This window comes from Acomys minous, assembly GCF_964271855.1.
Source record: "Acomys minous genome assembly, chromosome: 15".
Classification (NCBI taxonomy): domain Eukaryota; kingdom Metazoa; phylum Chordata; class Mammalia; order Rodentia; family Muridae; genus Acomys; species Acomys minous.
Window position 1 is genome coordinate 44644737 of NC_140497.1, and position 13896 is coordinate 44658632.

The window sequence follows — 13896 nt, forward strand, 5'->3', positions numbered from 1 at the left end:
TGTCCCTGTGACTCCTGGTGAGCAATCAGAAATTTGATAATTGGCATTTAGGAATTGCTTTGGTTCATACAGAAGTCCAACGTTTTTGTTGACTTATTAGAGCATTCAGCAGCATTCAGGTCAAATTCAGTTTGAGGGACTCTGGCTGCTGCTAATGAAACTCTTAATATCTGTGTCCTTGGACGAAGCATTTTTAATTAAAGGCCTGGAAGACCCTCTGGCTGTTCTGGCCCTGGGATCCTGTTGGTTAGGAAGATTGGGCAGCCACTGGTGCAGAGGTAGAACTGGACAACGTGGTGGAGGATGTGAGTTGCTGGGTGTCCTGAGCCTCATCACTGAGCCTCGTCTTTTGTTTTTTCCTGGTGGAGCTTGGCAGGGTGAAGCAGAAATCCTACATAATAGTCAATAACAGAGCCAATCATTTTCCTAGACTCCTCTGAGGTTACTGTAGAGAACAATACCACAAAACAGCATTGTACTCAGGAATGGGGCAAAACAAAGACAATATAATAAATATAAATATATAAATAGCAGGAAATATAGTAAATAACTGAAGTGTATAGTGTTTTACAAGGTGAAAAACCAGACAAGATGAACAGTGGTATACGGAAAGGGATACAGAATGCTGGCATTTGATCTTAATCTAATTATAGGATGACTAAAAATAGTTTGGGGCTCTTTTTTTTTTTAACTTTAATGCTTACATGACAAATGTAATTGCAGTGAAAGAAGAGACATAGGATGAAATAAGCCTTACTAGCTTTAAGTTAGATTGCTACTGGTCTTATCTGAAATGCTATTTTATACCCTTTTCTAGCTATACCTATTTGTGATCAACAGTAATAATACACAGTTCAAACTCAAGCCTTTGTTGACGGCAACATTTACACGAGAAACTTTGCACTCCAGTCACAAGGCCCAGTGCCCCAGCCTCCCGGGTCCAGCGTGTCACACAGAGCAAGAACGGTGGTGACTAGCATACTCACTGAGGAGTGGGGGCAGCCAGTTCACATTGACCTCACAGTGGGAATCCAGGAAGGTTAGCACCTCGCCTCTGGCCACAGAAGCTCCCAAAAGTCGGGTCCGAATGAGTCCTTCCCTTTTCTTGGTGCGAACAATTCTCACTTTGGAAAATCGAGCCACGTAATCTTCTAACTTATCCTTCAAGTGTTCTAGGGAGGAAGGAAAACACACAGGAAGAATGCCAAACGTTAGTCACAGCAGAATCCTTTGTGGATGATGTGCACAGAGCATATGTGAATGGTGAATCCAAGCGTAAACATTTTCAAAGTCTGTGTTTCGGCTCTTCATCTGGAGGAAGATACTAATAAGCTTTGATACCTAGGGGTTTTTGTGTTTTCGTTTTCCCCCCAAAGCTTCATAAACTCCAAATGTTGCCCTTTGAATTCAGTGGATGGCAGTGATACAGTAGAGCTCAGCCATGCGGCTAATGTTGGCTAGAGGCCACCATGTTAATCCTGGCCAGCTCGTGGTAAGATGGGCATCGGCCTTCTAGTTCCTGCTGTGCAAAGTCAGATGAACATCCTGGCATATGGGTTCTTCCTGACAAGGGGGCTCTTTATAGCAAAGTTTTGCCTGGTTATTTCCTGTGCCGGTAATGGTGCACTTAAAACAAGAAGGGAAAGTATCTGTCAAACCAGTAAGAGCCAACCAGCTTCCCACCCAGCAAGGTCATAGAAAACTGAGAATTAAATCCAACTCTGGGTTCTAATTTGAACTGGAAACAGGACTCGCTTGGTGTTGAAATAGATGGGGAAAAGAAAGGCAAAAGAAATCCTGCACTCTCATCTTGAATGTTACTATCTAAAATTTGGAAATCACTTATACTTCTTAAAACTGGACACATTTCTTCCTTAATTACAAGCAAACTGTGGAAACAAAATAAAATTTAAAACCTTATTTATATAAGATATTTCTTATTGGCTTTAAAGTTGCATTAGTCTTCCAGTTTTTTAAAAGCAAAATGGGAATACTTGGTGACTTTCTGTGTGATAAGTACTTATATATTTTTAATTTTCTGGTGTTACTAGTAATGTATAAGATACTGTACTGTCTGTCTCATTTTATGCCAACTTGACACAAGCTGAAGTCATGTGAGAGGAGGGAGCCTCAATTAAGGGGCCTCCACAAGATCAGACTCTAGGTTAGCCTGTAGGGTATTTTCTTAATTAGTGATTGATGGAGGAGGCCCCGCCCACTGTGGGTGGCACTACCCCTGGCTGGTAATCTTTGAATCTATAAGAAAGCAGGGTGAGGGAGCCATGGAAAGCAAGCCAGTAAACAGCCCCCCTCCATAGCCTCTGCATCAACTCCTGCCCCCAAGTTCCTGCCTTGCTTGAGTACCTGTCCTCACTGCTTTTGACTATGAAATATTACATGGAACTGCAAGTGAAGTAAACTCTTTCCCCCACAAGTTGCTTTTGGTCATGGTGTTTCATCACAGCAGTGGTAACCCTAACTAAGACAGATACTATGAGAATTTTTCTGGAATTTCTGACAACTATAGCCTAATAGTTATCAAACATTTTTTAGAATGCAGTATGCTATTATTTATATATTTGCTTGTTCGTTTATTTTTACCATTCTCTCTTTTTCTGTATATCAGTAATCAGAGTAAATATTCCAGAGACAGAGACAGAGACAGAGACAGGGTGAAAAGCCAAGACCTCCAAAAATCATCACCAAACCATTAATAATGACATGTATTAAACACTGCCTGGAAGAACTTCAGGAAAAAGAATTCAAAAGAATGGCTATAAGAAAAAAAAGAATGAAGCCGGGCGTGGTGGCGCACACCTTTAATCCCAGCACTCGGGAGGCAGAGGTAGGCGGATCGCTGTGAGTTTGAGGCCAGCCTGGTCTACAAAGTGAGTCTGGGACGGCCAAGGCTACACAGAGAGACCCTGTCTCGAAAAACCAAAAAAAAAAAAAAAAAAAAAAAAAAAAAAAAAAAAAGAATGGCTTTAAGTATGTTCAAGCAATTCAAAGAAGGCATGGCTATTCCAAGAGATGAAAGCAGAGAGACAAATGAGAAAGTTCATGCGAGGTATGAAACTAGAACCCAGTAAAGTGATAATATTGCTGATGAAAACTCCAACTAAAATAATGCTGGGAATGAAATGCTCAATAATCTGTATAAAAACCTCAGTGGAAAGCTTCTATTCCCACAGGCTGGTAGGATTAATAATTACAACATAGTCCTGCACAGAATTAAACAAAACAAAACAAAATCAACCAACCAACCAACCAAACAAACAAAAAACCCCTACATTTATATGAAAACCCAGAAGATCAGGGTGGCTAAAACAACCCTGAACAAAGCAAAACAAAGCAAAATTGGCTGGAGGTAGCATCACCAGGCCCCAGTGGGTAGGTCAAGACCCATGGCTACATATAAGGACCTGGCTCAACTTATGGGATCACAAAACAAAACAGAAGAAAATTATGATGGGAGGACAGCAACTTACAGAGGTGAGAAGAGGTTAATAGGGGTGGAAGGGGGATAAGAAAGGATAGAAGGGAGAGAGTAACCAGAATACATTATATACATGTATGAAAACCTCAAGTAACAAGATTAATAATAATAATAATAATAATAATAATAATAAACAAATGCAAAAAGTGCTCATGTAGGAGTCCAACAACACACACCTGTATCACTGCCACATACACTGGGAGATGGAAGGACTGAGACAATCTTCCTGTTACTTATATTTCCTGTTATGTGTTCTGCAGTCTATTGTCTCAGGCCCTGGAATGTCACAACCTTTGCCCATATTCATTCAGCAAGAGAAAGGTAACTTCTATATCTGCAAGCCCCAGGCTCTTCACAGTTCTTTACTTAGAGCTGTATGTGCTGCTCAGCAACAGGCTGCACTAACAACCACTGCAGCTGGCAGCTTTCGAACACTTGGAATGCCCACTCAGGCCCAGAGCACTCTAGCGGTAGACTAATTCGTTCCAGGTACAACCTAGCTTCTAACAGCCTCGCGCCTGTTTTCGTTGAAACCAGCTCTCACGTAGTCCAGGCTGGTCCTGATGTCCCTCCATGATGGATTATAAGCTGTACGGTGTGCTTCCCTAAAATGGTTCTGGTTAGGATATTTCATCGGAGAAATAGAAAGCTAATGAGGATGCAGAATATAATCTTACAGTGGGTTTTGCAAAAGGGAATCTAGTAGATTATGGCTTTATACAAAATACTTTGGCACTTGAGAAGAGCATAAAAACTGATTTCATAAAATATGTGGCATGCCCATAATGTGATTTATTTCAGCTCACTTGTTACAAATTTGACTTGTGTATTCATTACTTACTTCAATTATTGATAAGGTTTGGCACACACCATACAATGGAACTATTTAAGCACTATTTTCCTTTTCACAGAACGTTCTCAAGAGCTATTTAGAAATGAGTTTTTTCTGTGATTACAAATATTTCTCATATAATTCACATTTGCATTTATAATATTCCCTAAGCTTTTATATAAAAATGAAGAAATTTTAGCATAATTTACAGCTTATAATTGTTCTGTTTAAATTAACCTACAGTGTGAACTTCTCATTTCATTGAAGTTGTGTTTTTTACTTAAATTATTCTAATGCTGAAATTGTTGCCTCAAAAAAGAGAACAGCTGTAAGTGGAAAGTGGGTAGGTTGCAGAAGCTTTTTCTATGAATATTGTTTCTAAGTACTATGAACTTGTGTATGATTGATGCATCTTCATGCAATAAAAATGTATCTTCTTTTTAACAATTTAGTTCTTTTATTAAAATATGCTCCTTATTGCAAAAGAATAGGCAAATAGTTTATACACACCAGTTGTAATTCAGTTTATGTGTTCAAAATCCAGTATATTACAATGAGTAGGACAAAGTCAGAGGTTTCTTTTCATATTATTTGATCCTGAACAACTTCAGAATTAGGTCAATCATGATGCATTGTATAAACCCTAGAAATCATCTTAAATTGTGTGTGTGTGTGGGTATGTGTGTGTGTGTGTGTGTGTTTTGCCTGCATGTATGTCTTTGTACCATATGCATGCAGTGCCCTGAGAGGCCTGAAAAGGCCATCCTTGGGAGTGTCACAGATGGTTGTGAGCACCACCTGAAAGCTAAACCTGGGTCCCCTGGAAGAGCAGCCATGCTCTTCACAGTGGAAGGGTGGGTCCGGCCCAGACTAAAAAGCACTTTAATTCTACAGAACTGTAACAGATAGCAGTTAAAAAAAAGATCATTTATTTATATGTATGTACTTGTGTTTTCATGTGTGTTTGTGTGAGTGTATGTGCACTTGTGCATGGGCACCCATGAAGGCCAGAAGAGAGCATCGGAGCCTTGTAGCTGGAGATACAATGTTTGTGAGCCACCTGACTTATGTACTAAGATCTGAATTCCAATCCTCAGGATTAAGTGGTCTTAACCAGTGGACTCATAATGTCAGAATCTATCATCTATCTATCTATCTATCTATCTATCTATCTATCTATCTATCTATTTATCTATCATCATGATATATATATATATATATATATATATATATATATCATGTGTGTATACACACACACACACACACACACACACACACACACACACACTCGAAGTGAAGAACCCAGGGCATTCTGAATGTCAGGTAAGCTCTGTACTCCGTTCTATTACTCTAAAAAGAGCAAATGCTATTTTATTATATTCATATTCTATATGTAGATTATCCGTTCATCAGTGGGTGGGCATTTGGATTACGTCCACCTTCTGTCCTTTGTGGCTGGAATAGCTATGGACATAGATGAGATGGATCACATAAACTGTAGTTTCAGCATTTTGAGGACCCATCACACTGCTATGTTTCCATAGTAACTATACCACTTCCCGTTGCCACCACGAGCATAGAAAGGTACCCACTCAGCTTTAAAATCCAGGTGTCTCTTTGCAAGATGTGACTTTAAACAGTTTTAGTTGTGCGTGGAGGAAAGCTGACCTACTAAGTGACAGTTATTCTCTAAACAAAGTCTGAGTGTTGACAAAATACTTTGATATAGAATATATCTATCAAATAAGAAATAATAGAGAAATTAAAGCTTCAGATTGAAATGATTAATAAGAAAGTCCAGATTTTTTTTTTGTCGCTCACTGCAAAATAGATGATCAAAGAGCCCAGTATTTGAAAAATGTACTTCTTATTATAACAGAGTTGATAAAAACTGATTTCTATATATCTGTACAACTCCTCTGTGCCTTCCTTCCTTCCATCTTAAATGCGTGGTCTTTATTTATCTGGTGATGATTAGGGTCTCTGTCCCTTATCATTTTTATCAGGGAGCTAAATGATGCTTTGCACCTAATTAACTTTTTAAGCTAATCTTGATTTTTTGGAACATATCTTTTAAATATCTCATCCTCCCCCCCCCCCCCCCCCCCCCGTGATTCTAAGCAAACTCACTTCTTATCTTTCAGTAACTCCCCTCAACCATTAAGGCTTTCCTAAGATCTCATTTTCCAAGATTATTTATCTTGAGATATAAGGCAGGGACTTTGAAGAAGAAACCTTAACAGAAGAAATGTATCTAAAGTGCTTCTACTCTGTATTTGTGTTTTTACACTGTAAAGTCCTTGAAGGTGAAATCTCATTCTTAAGTCTCAGAAATTTACAGGAGTGTCAATGTTTCTGCGTTGTGCTTTGCCTAATACCATGTGACACGATTCTTAGACTGAGTTTTGTAGCATTAGCCCACTAACGTGGATGCCAACACATTATTTACTTGTATCTGTTGCATGCACACTCACAACTGGGTTAAGTAGCCTTTTGTGAGCTGTTTTCCTATAATGACCGTCTTGAAAAGTTGAGTTAGAGCCACACCCCTCCCTCATCCAACGATGAATGATTCTGTGTTCCTTGTTTTTCTAAGACAAAATGTGGACCAGAAATGGGAGCCGTGTATCAGAGCAGTTACAAGGAGTTATGGGCAGCATCAATGAGCTAAGGAGCATCAGTGAATAAGGAGAAGTCACAGTGTTCCAGGGAAGATGAGTGCATGTATCACAGCAGCAAGCTACGTGGAGCCCACCTCCAAAATCAAGGGATTTATAAAATAACCTTAAAAAAGCGAAAGGGATAAAACCCCAAGCCTAGATACCTGAGAAATTATAAAGTTGCCTTTAGTTATTTAGGAAATATAATATGTAGGTGAGACCGAAAAGAAAACAAAGAAAACTTCTCACGCAATAGAGCAGTGTAGATATCAACTAGAAACTGTGAACCCCTGCATTTCTGGAAAGTACCCATGGCTCTGCACAGAAAATTTATAGCCATGCATAAGGAAGGCTGGTTTATTTTTCTCTTCTGTCTTCTCTGAAGAATCTATTTAACTCACTGGGTGGGGTTGCTACACGGGTAGAGTTACACTGACTATAATATCAAATTAACATTTGTTTTGGTGATTGAATAATGTCACCAATAAGTACCAAACAACTCCAGAGACCTCAGGGAGTTGGCTTGACTTCACAATAAATAAAGACAAATTGGAAAGGATGCCACCAAACAGTTGGTGTGAGAAAAAAAAATGCTGTGTCAAAATTTCAATTTAGTGGAGAGCAGAACTAAATTAAAGATCTGGGAATTGGTCCTGTTTTCAAGGCCATAGAAACTCCCAGCTTTTAATGATATTCTTGTAGTGCAATGCAGAAGGAGGCGTGAAGGAAATGGTTTGTCTGCCCTTGTTGAAGAGAACTGAGCTGCTAACCATATGTCCTCTCTAGGAATTGTTCCATTTCTTGACAACACTATTAAGGGACAAAAAGGAAAGAGACCACACAAGATTTTGTCTTGGCTCAAATGTTATAAATGGGTATATTGAAAGGACCAAAGCTGGGCCTCAGATTCCTGAATAATAAGCAATAAAATTTGACAGCATAATGGATGAACATAATAATAAACACGTCCACATAAATTGAGTGCTTGCAATAATGCCAGACACTATTCTAAGATGCATTCATGTGTTAATTATTTAATCATCATTTTATGGATAAGGAAAATTATCCTTACTAATAAATGAGGACAATGAGTGTCAGGTAATTTAAATTTTTTTCCTAGTGTCACACAGCAGAATAATGCTTGCAATACTTATAGTATTAGAAAGACACAGTGACTAGATTGGGCACGTTCAGGGTGAGTGGGGAGGCCTGGTGGCACTGAGAGAAAGAACTGGAAGGCTACCAAGATGAGACTTGCTAGTCTGTGACCATATGGTGGGGGAAGAGGTCCCCTTCTGTCCCAGACCTATAGGGTGGGAATAGGGTTGAGGAGGGAGGAAGGGAGGAATGGGAGGACACAAGCAAGGGGATAAAAATTGAGATGTAATCTGAATAAATTAATAAAAAATTTGTATTCTAAAAAAAAAAAAAAAAGAAAAAAAAGAAAGGCTCAGTGAGACATTTGCAGGCCTGATTGCCAAGTTCCTGTGTAGTCTACTTGTCCTTCTCTCTTCAGCCTTTCCTGGGACCCAGCCTCAGCAGCCAGCTGTACCCACACATGCTGGTAGCAAGTCCCGTTGCCCTCCTCTTCCCTCTTCTGGTACCTTGCCCATTGCTACCAGAGCTTAGGAATCTAATCTTTACCTAGCTCCCTGTCCCAGGACAGCACTCAAACATTTACCCAGCCCCCGTGACCCCAGCATCACCCCCAACAGCCACTTAAATGGAATCACCTCCAGCTTCCCATTCACACACCAATGCCAAGTATCTGAAAGACAGACCTTCAAGCAACACCCATCTGAAACCAACCCAGGCAGGATGATGGGGGAAAAAAATAGAATCAAATGCCCATTGGTTACTGGTGGACACGAATACACATCAAACACACACATAACCAACAAATAGTCTCCAGATGTCCAAGTCCTAGCACAAAAATACAAGCATATGAAAGACAAGGCAACACAGGCCTCCAAAATATCACACGTCCTGTGGTAACATAGCCCACTGAGAAGAACCTAGAGAAGCCTAAAGCCCAGAGTATAAAAAAAAACAATTAGAAACATGTCCAAAGAATTCACAAACTTTAAATAGGACGTGAGTTAACAACTGGGTGACCTTAAAGAGGACAGGAGTACACCCCTGCTTGAAGTCTAAGAAAACACAAACTAATGACTAAATAAAGTGATTTTAACCAAGAGGTTGAAATACCAACGAAAACGCAGGCTGAAATAAAGACAGAAATGAAAAAAAATTCAACCTCTCAAAATAAAGCAACAATAACAACAAAAACTCAGTGGAAAGTCAGCAAAGAGAGTGGATCATTTGGAAGACAGAATATCAAGATTTGAAGACAAGGTAGGCCAATTAGACCACTCAGTCCAAGAAAATGTAAATTAAGAAAAGACAAAATCTTGTGAACAGAAACATAGCTACACAACACACACACACACACACACACACACACACACACACACACACACACACACACACGTCATCAGAGGGGGCATCATCCAGCAACTGATGGGAGCAGATGCAGAGAGCCACAGCCAAACACTACATAAAGTTCAGGGAACCTGGCAGAAGAGAAGAGAAGGAACTACAGGAGCCAACAGGGTCGAGGACACCAAAAGATCATGGGTCACAGAGTCAACTAAATAAGGCTCACATAGGCTCACAGAGAGTGAAGCAGCAATCACAGACCCTGTACAGGTCTGAGCTAAGTCTCTGCATATATGTTATGGTTGTGTGTTTGGGACCCTTCTCCTTTTACCGGGTTCTCTTGTTTAATGTTGATATAAGGGTTTGTGCCTAGACTTATTTTAATTTGCTATTTGATATTCCAAGAAGGCCTGCTCTGTTTTTTTCCCCAAAGGGAAGTGGAAAAAGAACACATCTGAGGGAGAGGAGTGTGTGTGTGTGTGTGTGTGTGTGTGTGTGTGTGTGTGTGTGTGTGAGAGAGAGAGAGAGAGAGAGAGAGAGAGAGAGAGAGAGAGAGAGACCTGGGAGGACAGGGAAACTTCAATATGCATGTAATATATGAAAGAAGAATAAAAAAAATTAGTTTAATTAAAGTTACTCCAACACAGCGGTGAGGCTTGTGTGGTAATCCTTTTTTTCCCCAGGAACCACTAACTATCAAAAACTCAACTTCTAGGTGTAGGCTATCTCTTTTCAAGTTGTTGGTCAAGGAGCTCCAAGGGATGTGCCCAAATAATACAGCTATTGTCATTGTACTCAGCTGCTCATTGGAACTTGAGAGTAAGACCCTATTACTAAAGACACCATATATTTTGTCACAGGATACTGAGAAATCAAGCTGGTGTTAAACTGGGAGCCTCTTTCTGATTAATTATCAGCTCTCGTAGCATGGCAATTTTGCCTAGGCTGCCTGCTGGAAAAGAAAGGTACTGTGTCTCCATTTTCACCCACTTTTCTTAAAATGTCATGAATTTGCTCTTCTTTATGGCTGCATAATATTCTCTTGCGTATATACGACAGTGTCTCTATCCATCCATCAGTTCATGACACTTTGATTTAGAGTGGGGACTGCCTCTGACATGAATACTGGTGCTCCCGGATGAATTTGATCACTTCCCCTTGGTGGGGAGGCCTGGTGGCACACAGAGGAAGGGGATGCAAGCTATCCAGATGAGACCTGATAGGCTGTGGTCATATGTTGGGGAAAGAGGTTCCCTTCTATCCAAGGTCTAGGGGAGGGAAATAGGGCAGAAGAGGGAGGGAGGGTGGGAACTGGGAAGGGGATGATACAATCAAGAGGAAATAACAATTGAGATGTAACTTGAATAAATTATAATAAATTAAAATAAAAAAGGAAATTGACTATTGGGAATCATGCCTCAATAAACTGTGTATTTATATACCCCCATTGTATACTCTTAGTTTTTGAAGAACCTTTACAGTATTTTCCAGTGGATGAATTAATTTAGATTTATGTCAACAATATATAAGGGTTCCTTTTGTCACATCCTCACAAAGTATCTCTTTTTAACTAATTAATAACACTCATTGGGTTGGATATCAGTGAGATTTGATATGTATTTTCCTGATGGTTAAAGAAGCATTATCTTACATATTTTATTAGCCATATGTGCTTCAGGAAATGTCTGTCCGCTTTTGTGTACTTAATGAGGAAACTACTTGATTGTTACTGTTTTGAGTTCTTTTTATAGTCTAAATATTAGTTCTCTGTTGTATGTATGCTTACCAAGTTTTTTCTCTGACCCTGTAGGCTTTCTGTTTACTCTGTCGATTTTTCTCCACGTATAAACTTTTTAGTTTGATAAGATCCCAAGCTCGTAATTTCTAGAGTTAAACAAAAAGGGAAATGCTTCAAAACATCGACATAGATATTTCCGGGGACAGAATGTTCTGGAAACTCAGGAAATAAAAGCAAAAATTGACATAAGGAACTACCCTCCTCCATTTTCAACTGGGAAAGAACTGAGATAAGTCATCAGCATGTCTTTTCATGGGCGCTTTCTTTCCTCCTTATAAAATGAATGAACTACCCATGCACTTTGTGAGGCTGTGGATTTTGTCATTTCCCACCTGCTCCAAGGCGTACCTCCTCTACAATCCCTCGGAGTTACTCCGTCATCAACAAAAGTGTTAATCCCTTTCTTCAAAACCAAGCCATCTCTCCTCACAGAACCCCCAGATTCTGTCCTGTTCTCCACTTCCTTCTGTGGAGCAGGCAGTCTTTGGGGAGCTGTTAGGCCTGCAGTCTCCGCGTCTTCACCCTCCCCTTCTCTCTTGAAGTCATTCCTTTTATTTATTGAGGATGTTCTTTGGTGTCAGCATGAACAGCATTGCCCTAGATACCCCAATCATTTTCTTTGGGAAATAGGCACTAATTTCCTTTCAAAAGGGACTCTTCTTACAGAAGCATCTCTTATTTAGTTTTTGAGTAAAACTTAACACAGAAGTGAGTGGAAAGGACAAGGGCAGGTATTACGAAGGAAATGATTTTGAAGATCATTGAAAGAAGAGAAATTTCATTCTGAGGCAGAGAGGTCTAATTGTGAGCAAAATAAAATCCCTCTGTGGCTGCCCTGTAGGGTTAATTTTGACTGAGACTCAGACTTCGCCACTAGACCCGGCAAGGCAGGGGTCACGTGGCAAGATAAAGATCCAGGAAAATGTATGATGTGGCGAAAGCCCCTGGCTTGAGTAATTGAAAGCCAAACTGGACAAAGCAGTATGAAATATAATTTGGCCCTCTTCTCCAGGGAATGGAGAAAATGGTCTAATAGGTCTTTTCCATCTCTGCTTCTTGTGACCTCTAGCTGTTAACATCACTCTTCCTCGTTATGTCAGAATGAATTGCCTATTTACAGCTGAACTCTCGAAAGCGCTTTTTCTCCCTAGGTAAGACAACAGCCTTAGCATTGGCCACATGCACTTCATTTCAACTTAATCAATGTCCGGGGAGTCATTTTTAAACGGGTAATATCATTTTCAGGAAATTCGGCTGACTTGCGCGGCACGTGGGATCCTTTCACGGTCAAGCCAGAGCTCCTCCAAACTTCAGAAGAAATTACTAAAAGGTATGAAAAATATATTCACAAAATGGGAAGCAAAACGAAGTGACGTGGCCTTTAAATTGCTGATAACCTCCACGGAAGAGCCATTCATTAGCACTGGGATCTGCTCAGGGTTTTTGTCCCCATGATAATAAACACTGAAAAACACTGATGCAGGTTGACTGCATTTACGTTACACAGTATTGCATAAATTTCCCTTTCTTGGGCAGCCAGCAGGAATGGGAATCATTATTTAAATTTCCTTCTAAGCAATAAATAAATGGTAATGGCATTCTTTGTGTTACACCCACACACACACACACACACATACACACACACACTCACACACACACTCACACATTTCTGTCACTAAGAATATGTGAAAGGTGGCTAATTTGTAATTTGCAAAGAGAGAGATCATTGTTTCCAGCACAGTCTTGATTAAATGAGGCCATAAATCATATGTCTAAAAGATGCCAAGCATCTGTCAAGGCAAGACTTGGCTCAGAACGATGAGGCATGCAGCATCGGCCAGCAGCAGGAGTTTTACAGTCTGTCACTGGCTTGACAAGGAATGAGGAAGGGCCTCCCTGTGTCTCCTCTACTGATAGTCTGGATACACGTCTTCCATTGTGACTTTTTTTTTTTTGTTTGCCCCTCTTTATCTTCATTTAAATGGCTGAATCTCCTCGAGCCTCAGCAAGGATATACACTTTCTCTGTTAATGATGTACCTCCCACGGTCCCAGGATTAGTTTCACACTTGACCAATTTCACCTATTGAGGAGACTGTATATAAGCAGACAGTATTCTGCAAATAAATAAAGTATGGGGTTGATTGTTTTTTCTCATTCTCTTAGGAAAGACAAGCCCTGAGTTGCTTGTGTTTCACAAAAGCTTCTCTCCCAGCAGAGATTTGATTCCTCCAATAATTTTGTATCAATATTACCTGACTCTCAAAGGGTGTGCTAGGCCATATCTTTTGCTTTTGAGCCTTGGATTACTCCTTTTACCTATTCCGTTAGTATGTGAAGAAGCGAATGCACACTTCAAGGCATTACAAATCTAGCTGGTGAAACTAAAAGTTAACAGGCATCCAGCTGGACAGTAAAACTCAATGCCCCTTGTTGAGCAACCTACAAGTAAATAAGAGCAATGAGTATGCACCGAGCAGCAGCAGCAGCACAGAGAATGCTGGGAAACCGAGGACCCTGCTTGCAGATTCCAGGAGCTTCCAGTGTGAATAGGGATACAGTAAATATTCTCAGGGAAAGATAACAGTTTTTAAATGAGACTCTGTTATTCTATGGGATTGATACAGATGGCTGGCAAATGGATCCTGTAAAAGAAGGATCCCGGAGCTGGA

The 13896-nt window shown here is 40.1% G+C and overlaps 1 protein-coding gene across 3 annotated transcripts in view; it reads right to left on the bottom strand.

Annotated features, from left to right (window-relative positions):
* Positions 1–13896, bottom strand: part of GALNTL6 (polypeptide N-acetylgalactosaminyltransferase like 6) — a 1047269-nt gene that overhangs the window by 177041 nt on the left and 856332 nt on the right. For all 3 annotated transcript variants that reach the window (XM_084760044.1, XM_084760046.1, XM_084760045.1), the window contains one exon: positions 987–1172. In XM_084760044.1, coding sequence (XP_084616170.1) covers positions 987–1172 — 186 coding nt within the window. The remainder of the gene's footprint in view (positions 1–986; positions 1173–13896) is intronic.